Source organism: Adiantum capillus-veneris, chromosome 27 (genome assembly GCF_014529385.1).
Source record: "Adiantum capillus-veneris isolate H3 chromosome 27, ASM1452938v2, whole genome shotgun sequence".
Taxonomy (NCBI): domain Eukaryota; kingdom Viridiplantae; phylum Streptophyta; class Polypodiopsida; order Polypodiales; family Pteridaceae; genus Adiantum; species Adiantum capillus-veneris.
This window is the reverse complement of record NC_140957.1, coordinates 50,575,252-50,600,804: the sequence shown is the minus strand read 5'-3', so window position 1 is coordinate 50,600,804 and position 25,553 is coordinate 50,575,252. Positions and strand designations below refer to the sequence as shown.

At 42.9% G+C, this 25,553-nt stretch overlaps 1 protein-coding gene across 1 annotated transcript; it reads right to left on the bottom strand.

The window, feature by feature from the left end:
- Positions 1-980: 980 nt before the first annotated feature.
- On the bottom strand, positions 981-24,010 carry LOC147421952 (uncharacterized). The gene is made up of 5 exons (XM_086502613.1): positions 23,864-24,010; positions 23,035-23,099; positions 22,687-22,759; positions 1,116-1,145; positions 981-1,037 (listed from the first exon to the last, which is right to left on the bottom strand). The coding sequence occupies exons 1-5, from the start codon at positions 24,008-24,010 to the stop codon at positions 981-983; spliced, it is 372 nt and encodes a 123-aa protein (XP_086358739.1).
- Positions 24,011-25,553: the final 1,543 nt, after the last annotated feature.

Sequence of the window (25,553 nt, the reverse complement as noted above, 5' to 3'; positions counted from 1 at the left end):
ATATTCTAAGTTTCTAGCTTTATGAATATTGGTACTGGTTGCTAAAGTGGTAATTTCAAAATTGTCCTCGAAAGGAATGTGTGTCTGCATGTCCGCTCGCATTCTCTTCGAAGGATTGCGCTTGTGCTCGCCAATGCGTTTATGGATGTTATTCGTAACTCCGATATATCTCCTATCGTTCTTCGTGCAGCGTATACTGTAGACTATGTATTCTTCCCGCGACGCTGCTTTTTCTGGGGTGGAAGGCCGATGCTTGTCTCTTGTTGTTGATGAGTGTCTAAATCTGCAGTACATGCAGATTGGTTAGGTCAATAAAAAAATGACATTGCTACGGAGAAGTGAATGGAAGCTAGTGATACTTGTTATACATACTTGCCTTGGTCTGTTGCAACTGGCTCGTATGGGGAGGCTGGTTGTCCATAATTTACTGCCTTGTGTTCGTTGTAGTGCCATGCTACCTTCTGGATTGTGATAGGTGGATTAGTTGCATCGTGCGTGTGGTTTGCCGAAGTCATGAAATTTGTCAAGATAGCGGAACATTTTTCTTGAGTAGCTTTTGAAAGTTCATCCAAGTCAATGTTGTAACCAAATCGCAGCTGCTCCATCGCGTACAATGTAATTCCTTCAGTTTTTGTGTTGAGGAGTTGTTGTGCTTCAACATTACGCAACATACTCTCATCATCCTCGTACTGGATATCAAGCTCTTCAAGTATTTGCTTCATGAGACCTGCAGGATGTAGGAGCAAGCTTGTTAGCACGACAGATAGAAGGCATTATATTTTCCTTTTCTAATAGTACCTGTTGTCATCCTTTCTGTGTTTGGTGTGGCAATCGTTTGGTCTAGAGATTTATATCTTGCGTCGCACTTATTCATGAAGTTGCAACGCTCTTGAAAAGTATGGAACCCCTCAATATACGCATGGGGTTTCTCGCCTGCTAAGTTTGCCAATCTCATTTGCTTAGTCGTGAGGTAAAATCTCTTAGGTTGTATCGCTGGTTGCGTTTCCTTTGCGTTGTTCGTGTATTGCTTGAAGAGCTGCACAGTAAAATGAGTGATTGATTTGCATGTGTATACACAGGCAGATGCAAGATCAAAGAAGCGTGCAAAATGTATCGTGTTGTGATCCATTGTTTGATTCAGTTTCCTGTACGTTAAAAAAATTATTTTGATGACCTCTTGCAGTATTTCTGAAGCATAAGATCTGACAAACGTTTAAACACAAATGAATGAAGTGAAAAAGGGAAGAACAGTAAATTTACAAAAGGTGGATCAGAGCGAGCAGGGGTGATAGGGAAGGTGTCTCAGCAGTGCAACATATTGAACATGAGAAGTCCACAGAAGAGAAGACAAGCAATTAAACAAAAATTCCTGCTTTATATAGAAGGCATTTACAAGGCGATTTCATCTGTTTAACAGAAAGAGGAATTGATACTGAAGAGGGCGTAGGAAACATTCCCGGCTAGAAGTTCAAAAATCTAGATGGTGTGAACATCTCTGGCGTAGGTAGCTCTAGTAAATGTAGTCGAGTTCGCTCAGTGACGCGTGATAGCATCACGTATAGAAGTCCAGGGGCGAAAACTTCTTTTACAATGAGCAAGACGTTGGAGTTGATTGTTGCGCCTTGGGACTTGTGTCCAGTCATAGCGTAGGCGAGAGCTAGTGGGAATGTGGATTTATGGTACCAGTGCCCATTGAATGTTCGTTTGCTATGCTCTGACCGTCAAAGTGTAAGTTCCTGTTTGGATGTGTCGAGTGTGACTTTGATTGCTTTGACGCCTCCTTCTTCATCTTGGAGGATTTCGTCTACGCGACATAGTGATCCATTGGCTGCTCCAATTGTTAAGTCTATGTTCTCTGTTATCGGCGCATTTGCTCCTTCTGCTATTCTGTCAATTGCGTGGAAGTCGGGATCTTCAAGCCATGCTTGGAGCTCAGGGACGTTGTGTGCATTTGTCTTGAGGCCGATTTGGATGATGTGACTATACCGATGGAAGCGTTCCAAGAGAAGGTTATTATAATATCAAGCGTCACTCTTGTGTGTGCAAATGATTGTCATATTCCTATCCATGTGTTGCTCTATTTGATCATGCGTTATGATGCGGTCACCGAGCGCATCGTGGATCTCTTTCTTTGTGGGGAGCCTGACTCCTATTGTATTGAGGAACTCTATGAAAGAGATATCTTTTGCATGGCGCACTGAGCAAGACATAATGTACGTAGCAGTGGACCAATAAGTGGAGCTTGTGATGTGGCATGAGTAGCAATGATCACTTTGATGCCTGCATACCGACGACAACTGTGCCAAATCACCGAACAAGAAGATCTTTTTATCTTTGAATGGGTCTAGCAGTGTGCCATTGGTGACATTCACAATTTTTCGTACTATGAGATCAAAAGTTTGCTTTGTCAACATAGAAATCTCGTCTATGATAATCGTTTCTGCTTCTTTGATACTGACGTATCTGTCATCAATTTTGGAGATTGACAGGGGATATTGTTGTGTGCGCACTGGTATCTTGAATTGGTAATGGACAGTTGTTGCGATGCTGCTTAACCTCGTGGCCGCTACACCAGTCGAAGCAGCGAGTGTGACAGTTTTCCCTTGCATTATGAGTTGGCTTGTGATATATCTTATGACGAAGCTTTTTCCACTGCCAGGAGTGCCTGTGATCACATGCAGACCACCCTTTGCTACTGTGAGCTTCTTGTAGATCTCTGCTTGTTCAGATGTCAGTGACGCGTTCTGGACGTTTTGAAGCTCGTTTAGAAGGGCAGAGATACGAGAAGTCATGTCCTCTTGCTCGTAGTCTGTTTGCACATCTGGAGATTGAAATGAGGTAGCCTTTGTTGAGGATGTCTTATGTAGTATCATGTTGTGAAATTTGTGTGTTTGATATGTCGTGAGCATATTTCGTTGTGTATACTCTGTGATGTACATCTCAAGGTCCTCATCTGTCAGTATCAAATTTCTAAGTTTTCACTCAAGATAGTATGACCTGGACGTGTTCTCCGGTGAGAGCAGCTGGGATTCGTTTCTGAAGGTGATGCTCTTTAGCAACACGTTGTAAAAGAAAGCCTCCGGATGATGCCCTGGGTGGAAGTTTGTGAAACAGACCAGTCGGTGTTGCCGCTCCAGCGATTGGCCGTAGGTGTTCGCCTCTGAAATACTTTTTTTTTCTTTTTTTTCCCTTCGTCACTGTGTAATTCTTGTGGAAGTCGTAGAACGTAAGATTCTCCAGACTTTGTGGTCGTGCACAGTACAGATCGACAGGGTGCAGCACGACATCATTGTTGTGAGAAATGATTCATTGTCGTAGTGCCGGGGGTGATGAGTCGACGTATTGGACGGTGTCACTCTTTGAAAAGATTGGGATTTGCAAACAATTTAATGCCAGTTCTGTTGCTGAGATAGGCTTCGACAGTAAAGAGGCTGAGATCAGCTTCAATTTCACAGTGTCAAGGCCACCTAGGCCTAAGCGCTCTGCATCTTCTGAGAAAATGTTGAGATTGCCCATTGGTTCAGTTTTGAGTGCATACTTCAGGAGGTAATAGGACAATGATGAATTGGTGACCCGCTGTATATTCATATGTGCACCCCGTAGCAGAAGCAGTGTAGGGTGGTACGGTACGACATTTCTGTCTTCATGCCGGGGCCTAAAGTATTTCCATCTGTGATTTTGTTCGTTGAAGACTGGGTTTGGATTTGGCTGCGCATGAAATGGAAAACCGTGTTTACTCTGGCAAAACCACAGTGCTAGTTTCTGGCGGGATGTATGCAGTTATCTCAGCAGATAGTTGCTCTTTGTCTTCTTCATGCATCCACAGTATGACATGAGCATGCAGTGATCCTCTATTTTGGACCTCATATCTAACCAAGTGGTGTTGCACACGGCCCAACACACCTTTCGCAAGTATATATTTGGACATAAGCATTTGGAATTTTGTGTGGAAAGTGAGGGCGCATTCGACTGGGCAGTCTGTCCAAGTGAAGGAGGCGTTCAAATGACGTGCAATTAGCTCGATCGTGTCAATCTCAGGCCATCTTGTGTCTGTGACCTCATCGGCAGTGAAAGTCAAGAAGAAATCAGGCATTCCCCATTCGTCCACCATTGCTATCAAGTCCTTTAGGTTCTTGCGGTGCCACGACTAGGAGCCTGGCATGCTGGAAGGGGTGTTGTACCGAAGCACATGTCTCACAGTATCCTCGTCATTTTCTGTACGATTGGCCTTCTTGTAGTTGTCAATGTCCCTTTGCAACAAGCTCGTGTGTGTATTGTTGGCCAACATAAGAGCCTGCTTTAGTTGGTACATTATGAGCAGGTATGTCTTGTACAGGGTGTAAACGGAGAACAAAGTCGATGCATGTATCTTTACATATATACTGAAGTTGATTTTACCATCATATTGGCCTTTCCCGAAAGGAAACAGGAATGGAAACGCTGCCGTCTCTATTGTGATGTCGTTCACGGAGCTTGATGCGGCAAGCATGCCGTTGGGCTTGAAAGTAACTGTTGAGCCAGCAGAGGATCACACCCGCATTTTTGCTCACACCCATCATTTTGTAACCATTGATTGTAATAAATGTCTTTCTGACATTAATTTTGATTTGAGCCATTCATTAAGTAACGGGACTCAATTGAGTTTCCAGCTTGTAATCCCGAAGTAATTTCACCTGTTGATGTAAATAACTAGAGATGTTCTCACCTCCAAGGCTGAGGTATATAAGCCAAAGTTTTGTAACCTAAAAGGAGGATTCAATTATTAATCAAAGTGAGTTTTTGAGCGCCGTGACTGTGTCTGAGAGAGAGAGAGAGAGAGAGTCTTATCTCCTTGCTACGCGAGCTACGGGGCCGCCATTGGAGAAGCGACACCACCATTGTGTTAGCAACGGTGAGAGCTACGCACAGATACCAAGAGTGCGCACTATCGGCTTCTACGTGTGGTAAGTTCCTACGAGCTTCGGTGTGAGTTTTCTTCCAACTCGTGTGTCGGAATAGAGCGTGCAGCATATCTATAGAACCACAACGAGTAGAGCTACGCATTCGTACCATCGGGGTCAAGTTTCGATCACCTGTATTTTTCGGCCTGTCTTCATACGCGTTTACCGTACGGAGTGGTTATAGGTTGATTTTGCAGTTCAAGTCTTTAGGGTGTTGTTCTTACCTAGTGTATAGACTTCCCCTTGAGTTTGAGATCGATTCGATGATTCTAGATCCTGTTTCGTATAGCATTTGTTCGTAGTACGGATTTCAGTCACTTGCGTATTTTAGAGCTTAGATTTGATTTCCTTAGTAGTGATTGTCATTAGAAGGTCGAGTAGGTGATTTGACACCCACCTAGTTGTTTCCATGCGCCTGCGGGTCAAGCTCCGTCCTCGTCTGACAAATTCTGTTGTTGGTTGAGTTCTCGCTATTTAGCTTCCGCTAGCGGCGTAACCGCCTTAACATTTGGCGCCGCTGCCGGGGACGAGAGCCCTAAGTAGGTGACCTTAGACTAATCCTACGAGGTGAGTCGTATAAACTACTTTGTATACTTTAGTTAGAAAAGATCTAGGAGTGGTGGCCTCCGAAGGTCTCGAGAGATACTAGGAAGTGGGGTATTCCTGGGTCTTCCGCGTTGACAGTATTTTTAGTTTAGCTTAGATTAGATTGTTTTTTATGGTGTTTAAGTGGTTGTTGACATAAAAAGCATTTGCTACTCCTTGTGTGGTAGTAAATCTCTTTATATTTTCAATTGCAAAAAATCCATTTTATGATTAGAAGTAGCTTAGGTAGGGCCTGATTTGATCCTGATCTAGAGCTATCAATTGGTGTTCTATTTGCTTGATGTGTTTGATTGCATGTTAGATCACTGAAAAAGTCGCTTTGGTAGTGAAATATGCAATAAACAAAGTTCATACAAATTTTCTGTGTAACTGATTGTTGCTGAGCACTTAAAAGAGCTATTGGAAGAGTTCTGTGCTGAAAAACTGGAAATCTGCAACTTTAGACATCATACGCGTATGATGTCTTAGGACCTAAACAGAGACTAAAATTGAAAATTTGACATTGCCAGAGTGTTTAGAAGGGGGGTTTTACCCTAAGATCAACTTAAAACAAGGGCATTAACACTCAAAGAAACCCAAAAAGACAAGTCGGAGTCCAAGAAACGCAAAGAATAGGAAATTTTGGATTCAGATCTTGTTTTTACATTCAAACCTGACAAAAACACTTGAAACTCAATTATAAACATTGGAGAAGGCTTAAAACCAAAAATAGTCAAAATCTGGGACAAAAGACATCATACACGTATAATGTCTTTTGGCACATCCACTACTTATTTTTGAAATCTGACCTGACAAGATTGTTACAAACACTGTTGGAAGCATAAATATCAAGTTTGGACCCAAATTGATGAAAAAGACATCATACGCGTATGATGTCTTTGACCTAATTTTGGACATATTTTGATACTTTGCTAACACAGATCCATTGTAATAGCTGTCTAGAGGTTATATTTCAAGTTTCATCCCATTTGGATCACAATTGACCCAAAAAACAAGTCAAAAGCGGAAAATTGCCAAGAAAAGCCTGAACTAGCCATAACTTGCTCAAACAGAGTTCAAACTGAATTTTGTGAGTGAACAGAGCATAAAGGGGCCACTGAGAGTGAGCATAACCAAAATAGTCAAAAGCTGTGAAAAAAGACATCATACGCGTATAATGTCTTTTTCAGCATAACTGCAACAAAATTCTCACTTGATGAAACAGAAGTTGTCCGACTGACAAGATTAAACAATTGACCAAGTATCAATCAGTTTGGATCAATTCTGACCACAAAAACTTGGGGAAAACAAATTGCCGAGACGGAAAAGTTACAGTCCTTGAGGGGAATTGATGAATTTGAGATCGGGCAGGAATCTCCGGAATAATCAACCAAAACGAGGGGAACCAACAAGTGTCATATCAACCGAGGGAAGTGTAAACCAAAGTTGGGTGCAACCATTAGAGCCGATCTTTGAAGGAAGTGTCTCTGATACTTCTTCGGAGAGATCTTACGAGATTTTCACCGAAAACTTGGAACACTTGAACCTGAACAACAGAGAAAATATGGCAGCAGGATCATCAAACCCTTCCGCCACAATGAAGCTACTGTTCATAAAATACCAGTACGACAATGAGCAAGGTGCCAAGATCTACAAAGATGGAATGGACCGCTATTGTGTAAAGATAGAAGAAAGACCTAGTGAGTTCAAGGACTTAGTGCCTGTGAGCTATAGCGGAGATAGATATCTAGATGACGAGGGTACCATGTACTTGGTAGTCCTAAACCCTAACATTGTGGACAAGTGGGGATTGATGGGCACCAAAGCCAAAATAGATGAAGAACTCGAGGAGAAAGCACCAATAATGAACTTCCCTAATGCAAGGTTAAGAAGAGAGAATGAAACTACAAGGATCAACACTGATAACATCTATGTGGGGCTGTACAAATATAATAATGGGGAGCAAGATCTCTATTATAGATGTGAAGAACCCTACACCGGAGAGTTGACAGACCAAAAAAGACTCTATGTCTTTACCTACACAGAGGGATCGGAAGTGAAAATTGCCGCTTACGATAAGTATGGCAGGCAATACTCAACAATGGGCAAGAAAGAATTAGAAGGATATACATACTTTGGGGGACCACTACATTAGTATTATGTTACTTCTAGCTCACATAGACCAGCACCAACAAATGGAGTGCAAAACTCAATGACAACAGGAGGACAAAGAACTCAAGTTGCTGACTCTTTCAGTCAACCTTGGGACTCGAAGCTCGGACCAATGGGATCATTACATTCCCGAGAGTCAATGGAGACGAATCGAGGTAGTGCAGTTCCAATCCCCACCTATACCACGCCAGGTCCAAGGTTTGAAGCGGAACCATCACATTTACCTCCTAGTAGTAGATTCAGGGCGGGGGAACCAACAAGGGTAACCCATGAAGTCCATGATGCTAGAGAAAGCTTTAGCCGAGACACAGGAGCAATGAGATTGGTAGAAAATCATAGACGTATGAGACCATCTCAAGTAGCCAAGTGTATGCCAAAGAAGTATGGTGGTTCAGGAGATCCGTATGCACATGTGTCACTCTTTAAGCAAGTTTTAAGAGCTGAGCAGATAACAGATTTCCATACACAATACGAGGGATTTGGTCTTACTCTAGAAGGTACTGCATTGACATGGTTTCAACCAATGAACATTGGGGGATTCCATGACATCGACCATTTGCTAAGAGAGTTTGCCGAGGAATTCTCAAAACGAGGGATTAAGCACAATACGGTCTCACAAATATATGCTTTTAAACAGAGAGAACACGAAAAAGTGAAGGAAGCTTCACTTCGCTTCAAACAATACATTGAGAGATGTCTAGTACGTGAACGACCACAAGATGACAGACTATGTGTTCTCTTTATTGTGGGACTGAGGAACGACACTCTCAAGAAGGACTTGCACTTGAAAGCTTGTACAAGTTTCGAGCAAGTAACGAGAGAGGCATTGTACTTAGTGGATAACTGTACGGTTTATGGAGAGGTGTCAGCGGATACAGATTTTGCATCCAGTAGCTCCTCCTCCGTAGCGAGCGAGACCACCACTAAAAAGAATGTTCAAACAACAACCATGCCAAATGTAGAGCAAATGATAGAAGATGCTCTAAAAAGGATGGCACCATACCAAAAACCATTGCCAAAAACACTGAAATGGTGTGCTATTGAACAAAAATGGACAAATCATCCAACAGAGGAGTGTTATTACAACAAAGGGTATGTAAGGGAGCGCCAGTACGCACCTCCTGCTCAATTAGCACCACCTCAAGTACATCCAGTACCTCGATACCCAACGGGAAATGTACCTGGACCTATGGGGATAGAAAGACCGCAACCGGTATTGGGACAACAACCACCTTTACCAGGAGCAAGACCAGTGGGCATTAGATATGCACCAACCTTAGAGAATCAGGAAGAACAAGCCTTAGTGCCTGTTCAAGCCTATTACGAAGAATCGGGTGCACACATGTCTTTGACAGTGTATTACCCACCAGAAGAACCAAAACAACCAGAACCATGGGGCATGATGGGGAATGTTGGAACACCAACAGTTACAAGTGCTTCTGATGAAGAGAGATACAATTTGGACGCAAGGACCTTGATGTTCATAGCTCATGGAGGGTTAGCAGGACAGAGACCATCCTATCCACAAAGGACGAATCAAATGGGACCAAGACCAGCACTAGGACCCTGTTACAAGTGTGGAGGTGACCATCTGATGAATGTTTGCCCACATACGGAAATCATTCGAATTAACGCTTATTGCATTGAGTGTGGGGTTACTCACTTCATTGAGGATTGTTCAAAGAATCCAAACAAAGTGCAAAAGACGACATTGAATATGTTAGAAACTATTCCTACCAGCAGTGGGTCTGAAAATGAAACTCTGATACCAACGCAAGTTGTTACTAGAGCTCAAGCTAAGAAAACCACTAGAGAACCTGAGAATGGAAAGTTGGCGACTGAAGTGGTTAGTCAAGGACCGCGGAGTCAGAAAAACACATGGAAAGCTAGAAAAGCACGCATGAAGTTGAGAAAAGAACGTGAAGACGCTATTCTAGCTGAGGAACTAAAGCAAACTAAAGCTAGATTAGAAAAACTTGAGAGTCAAAACGGGAAACGAGAGATGAGCCCGGAAAGAACGAAACAAAAGAGTATCCAAGAAACAACGAGCTTAAGCTCAGGGGGATCAGTGCTAGTCGACAAAGTACACGAACCATTGGACGCACTGATGAGAGCTTACGAAGCTAGGTTAAAGAACAACCAAACACAAGAACAGAGGTGGATGACATACCCAAACGCAGAATTGGAAAAGCAGAGACTTGAAATGTGCCAGAGAATGATCGAGACTGCACAAGCCTTATTAGAACCACCAAAAGAAACAATGAATTGTGGAAAGGAAAACCCAATTCAGCAAGAGACTATCGTTTCACGGGTAGCTGAAAAGACTCCTAGTGCACAAAAGCCTGAAGATACACAAAAGGATGACCGCATAGTATTGAACACAACCGATCAGGAGATAGAGAGTTTTCATCCATTCATACAGAGGATTTACGGAAAAGATGAGGATTACAATGAATTTTGGAAACAAGTGAGAGAGGCAAACTTTGCAAACGAGCTAAGTTGCCAAGCTAATCAGACAAATTGGGAGAAGGACATCAGGAATCCTCCCATAGTGGAATTTGAGGCAGGATCTCAAGTGGACTTGGATCTGCAATCTTACTGGGGAGATGGGGGCTCTGTTAGAACAATGGAGAGCAAACCTCATTCACTGAAAACCTTACCTTCATACTTAGGAGAGTATGAAGCAAAATCCGAGATTAGAGCACTTCCCTCACGAAAAATCTCATCAGAAAAAGTCATGGACTCGCAAGGATTGATAGAGATTTTGTCAACACCAGTGACATGCACTATCACTCTAGCTGAGCTTTTGAGGCTAAGACCACATATGTGGACCACTATAGGAAAATGCTTGGAGAAATTCGGGATAAAAGATCCAACATCGAGATTGCAAGAGAGCATTGAGGAGCTGAGCAAGCCACAAAAGAACGCTAAGCCTGTACCCTTAAACAAGGTCGGAGAGTATTGCGAAGGTGAAGAGGGGAATACAACCTTACCAGTTGAATTCCAAGGAGTGAACACAATGGCAATACTAGACAGCGGAGCTGGGGTAGCCATTGCTACAAAAGAAATCTGGAAAAAATGGGGGAAACCAGCAATAAGGAAGACTAGGTTGAAACTCCAATTAGCAGATGGACACATGGAGAAACCTATGGGGTTATTAGAGAAAGTTGTAGTGACTTCTTGCGGCATTGAATACGAACATACTTTCGCTATTGTCGATTTTGGCAAGGAGAATAACTATGATATCATACTGGGAAGACCATTCATGAGACAATTGAAAATGGTCCAAGATTGGGGCTACGATCACATATACTTGAGAAATATGGAAACCACTACCCGGGTGAACCTGAAAGACCATAGCTACAAAGATGTGAACCGAACACCGGTAGAGGAGTTTGATTCAGCTACTTTGGCGAGATCCGAATTTCCAGCTTGGTTAGGTAAACCCAAGGAATTATGGATGTGTGGAGCTTCGAAATGTGGAAGTCTGAAACGAGAAGAATGTGTTTTAGAAAGGGCTATCGAAGACGAAACTTATGTAGGAGAACCCTTTCCAGAGGACACGTTTGAACCATTAGAATGGACACACATTCTAGCAACCCTAGATGTTTGTGCAATTTCGGATGGTCCCACAACGAAATTTTGCGACAAGGACGGGTACGGCGTGGTTCCGTATTTCATGTTGAGAACTGTGCTCGAAAAAGAAACTGAAAAGAACGATACACTGGAAAAGGAAGATGAAGAGGAGGTATTTCACGACATTCCCGATCATCCTGAGTGGGGAAATGAAGCAGACAACGAGTCAATGGACAATTCAAGCGGAAACGAAGAAACTATAACGGATGTCCGATTTTATGATTTTCCGAACCAAACTAAACAACGCCAGAAACGCTATAGAGCAAAGAGAAAAACAAAAGGGGTTAGAACCAATCCGATGCCTGGAATAAGAGGAAAAAATCAATTCCTAATGCTAGTAAAGGCTGAAGATTGTGTTAAGGATAAGATTTCTGGAAGAATGAGAGGCAGTGATCAAAAGAGCTTACGAAAAGACAAAAGAGGCTCAAGAAATCAAGTTCAAAAGAATGGAACGAAAATTGAAACAGAAAAATCAGAAAAGAACAAGCGCAATAGAGAATACACGGAGTCCAAGTTAGAACGTAGAAACAAGTACAGCGAGCTCAAGAAAACTCTGAAGGAAGTTTGGACGACAGAAATTGAGAGTGGAGAGGACGAAAACGTCAAAATCAAGGAAAACATGGATGTCCCCTCTCACTATAGGAAATTCACAATAGAGGATAGGAAGGTGATATTAACCCCACCTATTCGAGAGAGGAAGGAGAACGAATCTTATGACGGACCGGAGGATGCAAAAAAAGTTGATTTAGCAGCTCCAGGTGAGACACCTAGACCGGTGTACATAGCCACAGATTTGTCTCCAGGCGAGGAAGAGAGACTTTTGAGTCTTCTCAGAGATTATAGGGATGTGTTTGCATGGTCTTATAAGGACTTAAAGGGAGTTGACCCATCGATATGCCAACACTCAATACCACTGAAACAAGACGCAAAGCCTAGCAGACAGAGACCATACACATATAATGAAACGTTTGCTAAGCGAATCAAAGAAGAGATAGATAAGCTAATGGAAGCTGAATTCATATACGAGATTGAACACACTGATTGGGTATCTCCGATTGTGGTAGTACCTAAGAAGAACGGAAAACTCCGAGTGTGTGTCAACTTAAAGAAAGTGAATGCTGCAACAATCAGGGACAATTATCCCCTGCCGATAACTGATCATGTTCTAGAGCGTGTATCAGGGAAAACAGCATACTCCTTTCTTGATGGTTTTTCAGGATATAACCAGCTAGCCATAGCACTGGAAGATCAACATAAAACAGCTTTTGCAATGGAGTGGGGAATTTATGCTTATCGAGTTATGCCTTTTGGTCTAACCAATGCTCCCGCAACCTTCCAGAGGCTGATGACGCATGCTTTCAAAGAATACTTAAGGCTGTTTCTCGAAATATACATGGATGACTTATGTGTACATTCTCTACTGAGAGATGAGCATCTAGAACACCTAAGAAAAGTATTTGAGAAATGTAGGACATATCGCATTTGTCTCAATCCTGAGAAATGTGTGTTTATGGTCCGACAGGGCAGAATTCTGGGACATATTGTCTCACAAAACGGAATATCCACGGATTTAGAGAAGATAAAAGTTATAGTGGATATGCCTAGACCAACCAATGCGAAACAAGTACAGAGCTTTATGGGACATTGCGGATATTATAGACGATTCATTTACATGTACGCTATAATAGGCCAACCACTTTACAGGCTAATAGTGAACTTTGAATGGACAGAGGAGTGTGAGGAATCATTCAAGAAATTGAAAGAGGCACTCATTACTGCTCCAGTCTTGAAATCACCAGATTGGGAGAAGATATTCCATGTGCACATAGATGCTTCTGCATATGCAATAGGATGCATTCTGGCTCAGCCAGAAGAAGGAAACATGGATTTTCCTATCTGTTATGCCAATCGACAGCTCAACCGTGCAGAGAAGAATTACACCACAACAGAGCGAGAGGGATTAGGAATGATATATGCTGTGAAATGCCCAATTGGATTAGTGGATGCAGAGTGAAAAAGTATCTTTTGCCGCTAACCCAAGACATGCTTCTCAAAATACATCAAGAAAAGCTGCGTGTCCAAAAAAAGAAAAAGATTGTAGAGGAAGCGCAAGCTGAGGCGAAGGAAAGAATGGAGAAAAGAAGACTACTGCGTCAGAAACAGCGCAATGAAGGAGCAATACGAATAAACGCAGTTAGTATAACAGAAATGGGGAATGACAAAGAAGAACCCATCATTGAATGTAAAGTAGGAACCAACCAAATCAAAGCCAGAGCACTATTGGATTCAGGAGCTCAAGCTAACCTACTGTCACTCAGTTTGTATAGACAATTGACAAATGACACGAAATTACAAACTGCCAAGCAAGAGTTAAAGAGTTACTCTGAGAATTCAATCAAAACTGTCGGATGCACAGTTTTACATATACAGATTAACCAATATGTGTATCCTCATATGTTTTACGTGGTTGAAGACCAAGCTACACAACATCCATTATTGCTAGGACAACCATGGCAGAAGCAATACAATGCAATGATTGACTGGAGTTCTAAATCAGTGCTTATCAAACACGAAGGTGAAAGTCAATCAGTTAAGTTCACCAAAGGAGCAGAGCCAACTCCAAAGGAAGAATCCACAGACAAAGTCAAACAACAAACAGAGAAAAAGAAGAAGCAATGGCAACCAAAAGTTTCTACACAACTGGATTGCTCGTCGACGAGGAACTCTCAAGATTGGATAAGGAAGACAAGCAATAAGATAACAGCTCAACCTTGGGATAAAACGGAGTCAACATTGGTATGGAGACCAAAAAAGGCTGTGCCAGAAAACACAAACAGAGTCTTCAATACCAGACAACAGAGTGATCCCCGACAATCAAGGACAGTGAAACAGATCTGGATTCCAAAGCAGTTCATGACGGCACAAAGCTATAGCAAGCAAATTTGGATCCCAAAGATTTGTAAAAAGGAACTCCCTTCAATACAATCAACGGAAACTCCTAGGTATTTCAAGCCAAGGAAATCAACACACAGAACAAAGCAGGTTTGGGTCGCAAAGAGTTTGTGGCAAGCACAAGCAAAGCGGAAGCAGATTTGGATTGTGAAAAAAGACAACAAGGTAACGAAGAATCCATCTACTGATTCTACTACCAAATTGCCAAAAGCAACCCAAAACCCGACCACCAATCCATCAATCAAACAAAGAGCAGCTTTATTGGAAAGACTGTTGTATCATTGCTCTACAATTGCATTGGGAACTTATGACCAAAACAACTACAATGCTTCACCCACAGACACTTCATAGTCGTCCGGGAGGACTCAGACTAGGAGGGGGGGAGGTATACAGGAGCTACAAAGCAGCTACAAGCGGAAAAAACAAAGAAAAAGAAAATTATATTACAATGGCAGTGCCTTACATGATTTTGTAATTTTTTATGTTTGATTGCGGATATTGATAATATTTATGTCCTTATATACCTTGTTTTGCAACAAGAAGAGATCAAATGATGAATTTGGGTCTCTAGATGTGTAAATATCACTAAATAAGAGTGTTTTTGGAGCTAAAAAGTGGAAAAAAATGGTAATCCAAGTCTAAAAATCACAAAGAAGTGTATATTCATATACACAGGGTTACCAGCTATTTATCGTGTATGTTTGGAATTTTTTGGCTTCAATTTGCTATTTTCCTTTATTTTTTATGATTTTCTTAATAAAAATAAAAGAAAAATAAAAAAGCAGGTGAAATGAGATCGGAAAAAAGAAAAGAATAGACGGTGATGATCCTAATGACAAGGGCAACCCATGGTAAAAATTGGGTACAATTCTGAAAAAGTTGCGGAAAGCCCGAAATGACAGAATTTTGGCAAAGTGGACAGATTACTCAGAAACAGGTCAAACGGAATCCAAATTGAGAAATTTCAAATCCTAAAGTGCATTTCACGACGAGATAGGAGCACATGTCAAATTTGGTAACAAGTGATCCGGGAAGCCCGAAGTTAAGTATTTTTCACTTCACTATCAAGCTCATTTCCACTATTACCTTCTTGGAGAGAGCAAAGAGCACACAGGAGCATCCGACCTTCTACCGCCTTCTACGACTGCTACGAGAGCTCAGAGGACACCAGACATGAGAGGTAGACTCGTTGCCATAAGCTTTTGATGCTTATCGTTAACTTTTGTCGCGAAAACTCACCAAAACCAAGAAACAAGAGCAGACGGGGAATGGGGAAGAACGCTAGGTAGGGGCACAACCGCCTAACCAAACCTTGCAAGAACTTAGAGGTGGGTTACCCTAACATAGAAGATGAGTTTCTAGCACTCAAAGCTCGAGAAAGAACGACTGGAAAAACCCTAGGTCAACAGAGCCTGCAAGAGGCAAACAGAAAAAAGTTGTCGGAACGACACAAAACTTCTCAGGAAGCTTAACAACATCGAGGGCAATGCAACCATGGAGTATCTCCGGGTTTGGATCACCAAAAGTAAGTCAGAACAACCGATTCGGCTGCGGACACACAAAGCGTCATTTTGGCATAACGGCTAAAATTGACGACCAAATGACATGAAACTTCACGAGCAGTTTCAACTATACATGGATGACTTATGTTTGCAAGCAAAACCCAAAAGAAAGCTGATTCACTTACCGATGGTGAAAAAGACGCTTTCGAGCAACCAAATGGATAAAGATGGAGAACGGGGAGCCAAAGTCAAGTCCAACCAACTGGATGGCTTCACAACATATCCAATGAGCTGGAAATGCAACTCTCAAGAAGAAAAGTTGAAGAAATTCAACTCCAAGGCAAAAAGACGACTTCGGAAACTGAAATGCCTATAAGGGGGCTTTTTAGCTAAACTGATGACTTTTTAAGTTGAAAACTAGTTAGCAGGGCTTAGGGCACTAGCACAAAGCATTCTTTGCACAAAAAGACCAACATTTCAAGAAAAGACGCGTATGATGTCTCACAGCATGATTTTCACATTCATTTCAACATTTGAGTGCATAGTCTCATTCCACATGTTAATCACATCCTATGAACCAAGTATCATGAGAATTGGAGTTAGAAAACCCAAGGAAAACCAAAAAGACGCAAAGTAGGCCATAAAATTGATTTTTGGTCCTAATTTTGTCAAAATAACTCCAAACTCCTTGAAACTTTGTAGGATTGTTGATTAACACATCTACAAGCTATCTGGAACCAAAAAGCACCATTTTGACACAAAAGACATCATACGCGTATAATGTCTATTTGCACTTACAGAGCCAAAAATGCTCATTTGTCATCATACATCCATTATATATATCTAATACATGCTACATATGAAGTTTGGAACCATTTGGTCAGGTGGATCACCCCATTAGCCCAATTAAGAGAAAATCCTTCATACAAAGCCTATTTTTGTCCCAAATCCAACATATTCAAGTCCAAACCAAGATTTGAGTATAAACAGTCCTTCACTAGCACATGGAGAGTCCACAGAACCAATCCCATGAAAAATTGATGAAAAAGACATCATACGCGTATGATGTCTCCAGAGCCATTTTTAGTCCAAATTCTATCCAAACTTGATAAATCCATTGAATAAGCCTATCTAAAGCCAAAACCAAGCTTATAGAGAAAATTGGTCCAAAAATGCACTAAAAGACATCATACGCGTATAATGTCTCACTATGTGATTTTGGCACCTCAGGGCTTCAACCACCAAACAGAAGTGTTCTACATGCCATTTGAAAGTAATCCACCAAGTTTTACCCAATTTGGATCATAAAATCCAATTCCCTTTCAAAATTTTGCCAAGAGCCTGAACCGGACTAAACTGGCCAAAACTTGACCAAATGGGATCCAAACTCATATCCAAGCATATGATACTCATGTATACACTATCAGCTACAAGCACAACCAATATGAAGTCATTCTGACACAAAAGACATCATACGCGTATGATGTCTCAAGCATGTTTTTGAGCCCAGTTTTCATATTTTTTCACCTACATTGCATCCTTAGGCCCTGAATAGCTCATGTTTCAATTTTCAAGTCATTTGAATAGTTAAAAGCTTCATTTCGGCTTTCAGTACTAAAAAGACGTTAACTTCTGAAATTGGAGTTACAGGATCCATGGATTCCGCTAAGTCATCGGCAACTAAGAGAAAAAGACCAACCATCAAGGATGCTCTTGCAGAAGCAGAACCTTTTGATATTCCAACAGAAACCCTCAAGCCAACCAAGACTTGGGTGGAGGAAGCAGTACTAGAAAAAGAGGGAATAAAGATCTACCAGGGGACTTTCAGAGATCCTCAAGGGCAATCGGTCGATGTGCCTATGATCCCACGAGAATTAGTGGATTATAGCAGATCAGAGAACATCAACAGATACCTGGAAAAGGCTGACTTACACAGGTTCTTCACCTCGAGACCATCAGGTGTAGACACAAGAAGAGTGTATGAGTTGGCAACATCCATTCAGAAGGATGGGAAAGCCACGTTGACAGCCATGGATGGAGAAACAGTTGAAGTACAGATCACTCCACAGCTCATTGCAAATGCATTGAAGCTGCACAACAAAGGGAGTTCTGTCAGAGAAAGAAGGGAGGCCATAGAGGTCTATGGATCAAAGAAACAAAATACAACCTACGGAGATATGGCAGATCAACGAGCGGCAACCCTTTGCCGGTTATACAACCAGTTTTTCCATGTGTGCAGTAAAAGACCGCAGAAGTATACTACACCACCCCATGCCATTGCGACAACCATCACATGGGCACTAAAGAGCAACATGCCAAAAGAGGTGAATTATGCTCAATACATCCACGAGCAAGTAATCGCCATGCACAACCAGAAACCAAAGTACATCGGAGGAGGAGAAATCCTAACAAGAATAGCTTATGAAGCTATTGGAGCTAGAGATCAAGGGCCACGGATTCCCTCCCAGAATGAGTGGCTTAGAGAAGCCGATGAGGAGGAAGAACAGCAAGAAGTATCCAAGAGGGCGTCCACAAGAGCACGCCGAAAACTAGAAATAGTTTCAGAACCTGAAGAGGCTGTGGACGAGCCGCTCAAGAAGAAAGCGAAGAAGAAGGCCGATCCCAAGCAAACCAAAAGTCAAAAAGCCGCAAGAATGGAAAGGCTGGTAGAGCAGTTTAGAGCGGAAAGAGCTCTAAAGGGGGATTTTGAAGAAATGTGGGTGCCAGACCCCACTAAAGTCGGAACCAGCTCAGCCAGGCCACATGTTGATCAATATGATCAATATATTAGAGCTTATGAGGAGTCGGAGGCCATACTGGAGCAGCAACCTGTCGAGCCTTATACTGAAGAGGAAGTACAGCTTTTAAAAGCTGAGCTGAAAAAGGACGAAAAGGGGAAGAAAAAAATAGATGAGTCTACTGAACCTCAAGAGAAAGACGGGCAAGCAAACAAAGGGAAAGCCAAGATGACTGAGGACAATCAGCCCTCTTCTACTGTTGTACCAAGCCCGAAGAAGATGGAAATTATTGTGGAGGAAACCACAATAGAAATAGAAACAGAAATTATGGAAAAGCCGGAGGCCGGGACCAAGGAAAAGGAGATAGATCCAGTTCAGCAAAAGAAAGATGATTATGAGGATCTGGTAGCGATCGGATACAGTGAAGAAGAGGCCCTGGAGGCAGTTTATGGGATACCCCTACGGAAACAAGATGATCGGAAAGGGACGAAGGAAAAGACAAAGGGTACAATGGAGAGTAAAGAGAAAATGGACGAGCCGAAGCCATTGGAGGTGGTGGCACAAAGAGCTGTCAAGTTGACAGATGAAGATGAAAAAGACATGCACATGGTGCATGAACTGCTCAGCAAGATTAAAGAAAGATCCAGAGCAAAGGAAGTAGCACTTGAGACAGCAAAACAAAAGGAAGCAGAGTTGCAGAAGAAGTTAGAGAATGCTATGACTGAATCTGAAAGTCATAAAGCATCACTCTACGACGCAGAAAACGAGAGAGACGGCTTGATACTCCAACTAGCCGAAGCTTCAAGAGAGGTAACAAGTTCACAGGAAGCAAAGGAGAGAATAGAAGATGAGCTGGAGGCAGCCAAGGATGAGCTCATTGAGCTAAGGGAAAGAGTCGAACTTCAAGAAAGGACAATCACGAGACTCAGGACCACCCCTAGAGCTAGCAGAGCAGGAACAGAACAAGAGGGAGCCCTCGTAACAGCTCTGGAAGATCAGGTCAGAAGTTTGCAAAGAGAGCTAAGGTTAGAGCAAGTGCAAAGATTGCACATGGCGGAGGGATCATTGGCTGCAGAGGAGAGGCTCACATCAGAAAACCAAACACTAAGGACAGAAAATGAGGCCCTCCGCAAACAGCTCCAAGACCTCCAAGAGCAACAAAGAAGAGAAACAAAGCCACCACAAGAAGAAGCAGGGGGAGCAGCCATAGAGCTACCAGAAACTGGAGAGGCAACCACAATTGAAGATCCAGCCCCAGTTCAAGAAGTGGCCTCAACTTCAGGAATCTCTGAAGAAGAAGAACACAGGCTCCAGGACCAAATAGAAAAGGAAAGTGCCAAGGCGGAAATGGAATGGGAAAGGAGACTCCTCATCTCCATTAGACTTCAAGGTTTAGACACAAAAGTGCTCCATGAAGAGTGGATGCAACCCAGCCTGCCTTTCCCTCTGATGAAATTTGAAGTGATAAAGACGAAAAAGAGAATAGAGGAGGAGCAGTATGTCGCTCTTTACGAAGGCAACATCACAAAGGATGAACAATCAAAGAAGATTGTAGATTCTCAACCTAGATGGAGGAAAGGTTGGCTGAACAAATACCCAGCCTACCTCATCTACTTGGTAGAGGCTCCAAAGGAGATTCGGGAGGATGCAACCTTCTGCCCGGTGCCAAGAGTCAGAAGCTGGAAAGAGCATGGCAGGATTGCAGAAAAGAAGCCAAATTGGCTTAATTACCCAAGGATGCCAGGACCAAAGGAAGGAGAGAGAATAGGTAAAGCCTACATGGTGAAAACCCTAACGGGCACCATCAAACTCTTTACTGGCTCTCCTGACCTTTCGTGTCAGATGCTAAAGAAAATCTGCAGGACTCTCTTAGCATGCATTGAAGTGTTCGCGCCAGATAAAGCCACTACCTCGAGTCTACTATCGACGGCCGACACAGTGACGGATATGATGTATGATCTTTCATTGCAGCCATCACCAAAGGTGTTACATCTCTTATACCAAAGAATTATGTTTTTGCCTAGCTTCCACATGCAAACATTCGAAGAAGCTTTCTACACCGGCTTTTTCACTCACGAAAGCAAAATATTTGGCCCAACCTTGACCATCGGCAACCTACGCTACGAATCACATTTGCAGATGCTCAAGACGACAGGACTCTATTGATCAAGCCTAAAAGTCATGTCAGGGACGACATGAACGCGGAGGGGGGGAGTGTTGAGCCAGCAGAGGATCACACCCGCATTTTTGCTCACACCCATCATTTTGTAACCATTGATTGTAATAAATGTCTTTCCGACATTAATTTTGATTTGAGCCATTCATTAAGTAACGGGACTCAATTGAGTTTCCAGCTTGTAATCCCGAAGTAATTTCACCTGTTGATGTAAATAACTAGAGATGTTCTCACCTCCAAGGCTGAGGTATATAAGCCAAAGTTTTGTAACCTAAAAGGAGGATTCAATTATTAATCAAAGTGAGTTTTTGAGCGCCGTGACTGTGTCTGAGAGAGAGAGAGAGAGAGAGTCTTATCTCCTTGCTATGCGAGCTACGGGGCCGCCATTGGAGAAGCGACACCACCATTGTGTTAGCAACGGTGAGAGCTACGCACAGATACCAAGAGTGCGCACTATCGGCTTCTACGTGTGGTAAGTTCCTACGAGCTTCGGTGTGAGTTTTCTTCCAACTCGTGTGTCGGAATAGAGCGTGCAGCATATCTATAGAACCACAACGAGTAGAGCTACGCATTCGTACCATCGGGGTCAAGTTTCGGTCACCTGTATTTTTCGGCCTGTCTTCATACGCGTTTACCGTACGGAGTGGTTATAGGTTGATTTTGCAGTTCAAGTCTTTAGGGTGTTGTTCTTACCTAGTGTATAGACTTCCCCTTGAGTTTGAGATCGATTCGATGATTCTAGATCCTGTTTCGTATAGCATTTGTTCGTAGTACGGATTTCAGTCACTTGCGTATTTTAGAGCTTAGATTTGATTTCCTTAGTAGTGATTGTCATTAGAAGGTCGAGTAGGTGATTTGACACCCACCTAGTTGTTTCCATGCGCCTGCGGGTCAAGCTCCGTCCTCGCCTGACAAATTCTGTTGTTGGTTGAGTTCTCGCTATTTAGCTTCCGCTAGCGGCGTAACCGCCTTAACAGTAACTGTTCTCTCAAGCAATTGTTGACGGCCACGGAGCTGCAGAGAAGCAAATTCGTAAGTATCGCTAGCGGTGAATGCTCTTCTCTTGGCTAGTTCAACGATGTTTTCGATGATACCAAACATCAAACTCGTGTCAAGCTGCGCCATCAGTGCAAACGGTGCGTTGTCTTGTTGGTGCTGAATGATCTTGCTCACACTATCTTGACTTAGTATGCAGAGGCCAAGCTTCTTATTCGGTCATTCAGCCATCGACATGTACTTCTGTAGTACGAAGTTGTTCTCAAGATTGAATGCAAGTATGTCTGCCACTTGTGATGTAGCTAGGTCTTGCTCTGTGAAGGTTGTTCTATGCTCTTTACTCCATGATAGCAGAGGGTTATCTAATATTGAACGTCTGTCTAGTGTACCACGTGCAATTGTTGTCACTGTTGAGATGGTGTTGATAGATATGTCAATGATGCTCAATAGCTGTATGTGAATCTGATTTCCGTTCACTATTCTTCTTGTGTAGTCTGGAAGTAACGGCACACAATATCTGCGCCGTGCACTTGAGTTCTCACAAGTGGAGCACTGCACCCATTGTGTTTCTATTTGTGTAGCCTCTAAGCTGGATACCAGTAGACTGCTAGTAAACATTACAACCGATGTCTCGTCTAGAGCTCGAGTACAATGAAAAGAGGCACTTCTTTGGATGAAAACCACACCACAAACAAAGCATATTCTTAAAGGTCTGAATGTCGTTGCTATTTCTGAACTCCATCGGTGTACTAAATTGACGACATCAATCCATGATTGTGAGCATGGTAGAAATCTAGCCTTCTTCTTGATTGAAGTGCGATGTCTCGCTTTTGATCTGCTGAGGTGTGTCCTACGCTTTCGGTGATGGTCCATTGAAGGCTTCAGTCGGACTCAATCTTAATGGTTCAATGCGATCAGATCCTTGTGGTATTTAGTTAGTAGTCACGGCTAAGCAACGGATAGTTCAAGCGCTTGAAACAACTATGTACCTGGTGCTGGATTGCGCTGTTGTGGGGTTTCGGACTGAGAAGAGGCAAGCGGTAGCTGATTTCTTGAATGTCCCTTGCAAAGAATAAGTACAAAGCGTTAGAAAAGTAATAGCACAATGTTTAAGGTTCTGAGAGTAATCTCATTATTTGTATGTGTTCTTTATCTCTTATGTTATAGAAAAAAAAGAAAACGTGCTGGTGTCCCTGCACGGAGGAGTTTGCACAGTCCTCCCCAATTTTTATAATACGAGGGAACGTGCCATTCCCACGGCAGCATGCAATTTTTGGTGTGTTCCTTTTTACTGTGTCCTCAGCGTTCAAGATTAAAATGTGGCACTTTGTACTCACCGCACGTTGGAATATGTCGCCGTTGCAAATGTAGAGGAGTTGTGTCCAAGTTTCTCTTGATCTGTCTGCAATGAAACACGGTAGAATTAGGCCATAAGTAGTTGCACCTGTAGAAACGAGCTGAGTAAGGTAGTTGAAGGTGGACATACACACATAGCTGCTATAATTGCTAATGAGACCCCTTTATCCTCAGCAAGGACACCCCCTACCCGTGCATAATAACTCTCCCCTCCTAGACATTGCACAAGGTGGACATGGTCTCAAAACATCAAATTAGTTATCCATGCAAGATGCACTAGCAAGTAATGAAGATCTACAGGACAATTGGCAGCATTGTGAAACGAGGAATCACCAAGCAAACAATTAGAGCTCAAAAGAGGGATTTGCTAGTAGTGTTGTGCGTTGTGACTAGCCTTGTTCTGCTAACGCCATCTGTGTACTCCATGGCCCTCAAGGTCCTCCAACTACTCTTACCAACAACATGCAGTAGATCGTATTGCACCAACGCTACTACCACACCCTGCATCATTGCCACAAACCCTGGAGCATTGAGTTTTAGGGAACCACGGCTCTGTCTAGTGGGTATAGTGGGCCAAGGTGGGCTCGGCAAAGAGACGCTCTTGGCTCACATTTTAGAAGAGCTGCAACAATCGCAATGTGCATTCAATCATGTGGCACATGTGGAATTTGTGAATGAAAGCCCTGATAGTATGGGGATCAGAGAGATGCAATCATCCCTGTTGTGGCAATTAGGAGGTCAAGCCACATACTTCCAAAGTGTGCTAATGGGGAAAGGAAAATTGAAAGAAAGGCTGGAAACTCTACAAACATTAGGAGCATCTGTATGCATCGCCATCGACAATGTCTGGAGAGCACAAGACTTGGAAGATCTACTTCCTGCAAGATTTGCAACTCTTCTGCCATCACTCCATATTTGCATCATAATCACATCATGAGCGACGAGTATAGTGGACATGCTGAGTTCTCACTGAGGGGAAATCCTCAGGTTCTGACATTCAAGCACCATATCTGCAAAGCCACGCGCACTCAAAAAAGAGGCGATTCCGCTCTGACTGCATCGTATCAATAGAGGTATTTTCCATGTACGTGGCAACGAGATCAGCAAACATCTTGCATTTGATATATGATGATTGCCTCAGACAAACAAATTACCCATAGCTGCTGAGAAAATCGATCTCGCAAATACATAGCAGCACACTGGGAGTTCATGTTAAGGCTGAGCAGAGTCACCCATGAGCATAAGTGAAGTGGTGTGACTTAACTTTCCACATTTGAGCAACAAAGACCAACATTAAATCTCAGAAAATCAACACACATACATACTTTGGAACTTCCATACATATACGTTATTGTATGCACAAAGACTCACAAGCATCCAGCCATATCCAAACTTGTCAAAAACGATGACATCTCGTGATGAATCAAATGTATCCAATGCAAAATTGCTCAAGAGATTTTACAACAGACTTGTAGGCAGTCAATTTCGCTGCCAGATCTGCTTCTGATGCAGATCCTTACAACCTTACAAAATTATGACTAAAACTAAGAAAAGAGGCCTTAATAGCTAAGCAGCAGATCGAGATGCATAGATCTTGCCTACAGCGTGGAGGAGTGCGACAGCTGCAATGAAGCAGACGCTCATGCCGAGGACGAAGGTGGGGTTCATCTTGAAGCCAGGGGCGTTGTCTGTGTAGAAACGCAGCATGTTGCTGCCGCCGGCGCTTCCATTGCCAAGGGACGTGCTGCCTGCACCGCTTCCCCCAACCCTTCTCCTGCGAGCTCCCACGGTTCATCGTGGTCGAGCTCCTGCTGGCGCAGACATGGCTGATGATGAAGGAGAAAGAAAAGGAGACGATCATGACGCTCCCACCTTCCATCCTGTTTTGTGGAACGTGGTGCTTCAGCCAGCGCGTGTAGAACTGCCCGCAGACTGTGGAGCTTGTCTCTGGAGAAGATCAACCTGTCGTCAATCCTGCGCACTGTCAACCTCCGAACTGCTCCGCTGTTTACTTTTATTCCGCGTAGCTTTTGACGGCACAGGAGATTTTGATAGGAGTCTTCCTCCTCTACCGCAACTGATAAGTGACTTAAACTCATACACATAGCCCCAAAAGTGTAGGAAAAAACCAGGCTAAAGGTTTTTTCTCCTCCTTGTGATCCTTGCATCTGAAGTGATGCTTCTCCATCTTGTCAGACCCATCTACCTTTCTTGTCAGCATGTGATGGGTATTCTAAGAAATCTTTTTAGGACTCGGACATGGTGCACACTTTGTACTATCATAGAGCATAGAATTTTAAGTCATCCATAGCAAAATCGTTGGGCCTACTCTATCAGTGGCTCTTAATGGGATAAGTCACCGAAGGCGAAGTAACCCAAAACTTCTTCAAGTAGATGTCTAGGTTCTAGCAGGCTCGGCATGAAAGATGCATCGCGCAGCCAACACAAAGTTGGGAGGCAAGTATAGAGAGAGAGAGAGAGAGAGAGAGAGAGAGAGAGA

Coding starts and splice junctions, on each gene's coding strand:
- LOC147421952 (XM_086502613.1), bottom strand. CDS start 24,010: ATGTCCACTATACTCGTCGCTCATGATGTGATTATGATGCAAATATGG. Junction 23,100..23,863: donor TGCATACAGATGCTCCTAAT/GTTTGTAGAGTT, acceptor GTTTCATTGCAG/ACAGATCAAGAGAAACTTGG. Junction 1,146..22,686: donor ACAGCGCAATCCAGCACCAG/GTACATAGTTGT, acceptor TTTAACGTACAG/GAAACTGAATCAAACAATGG.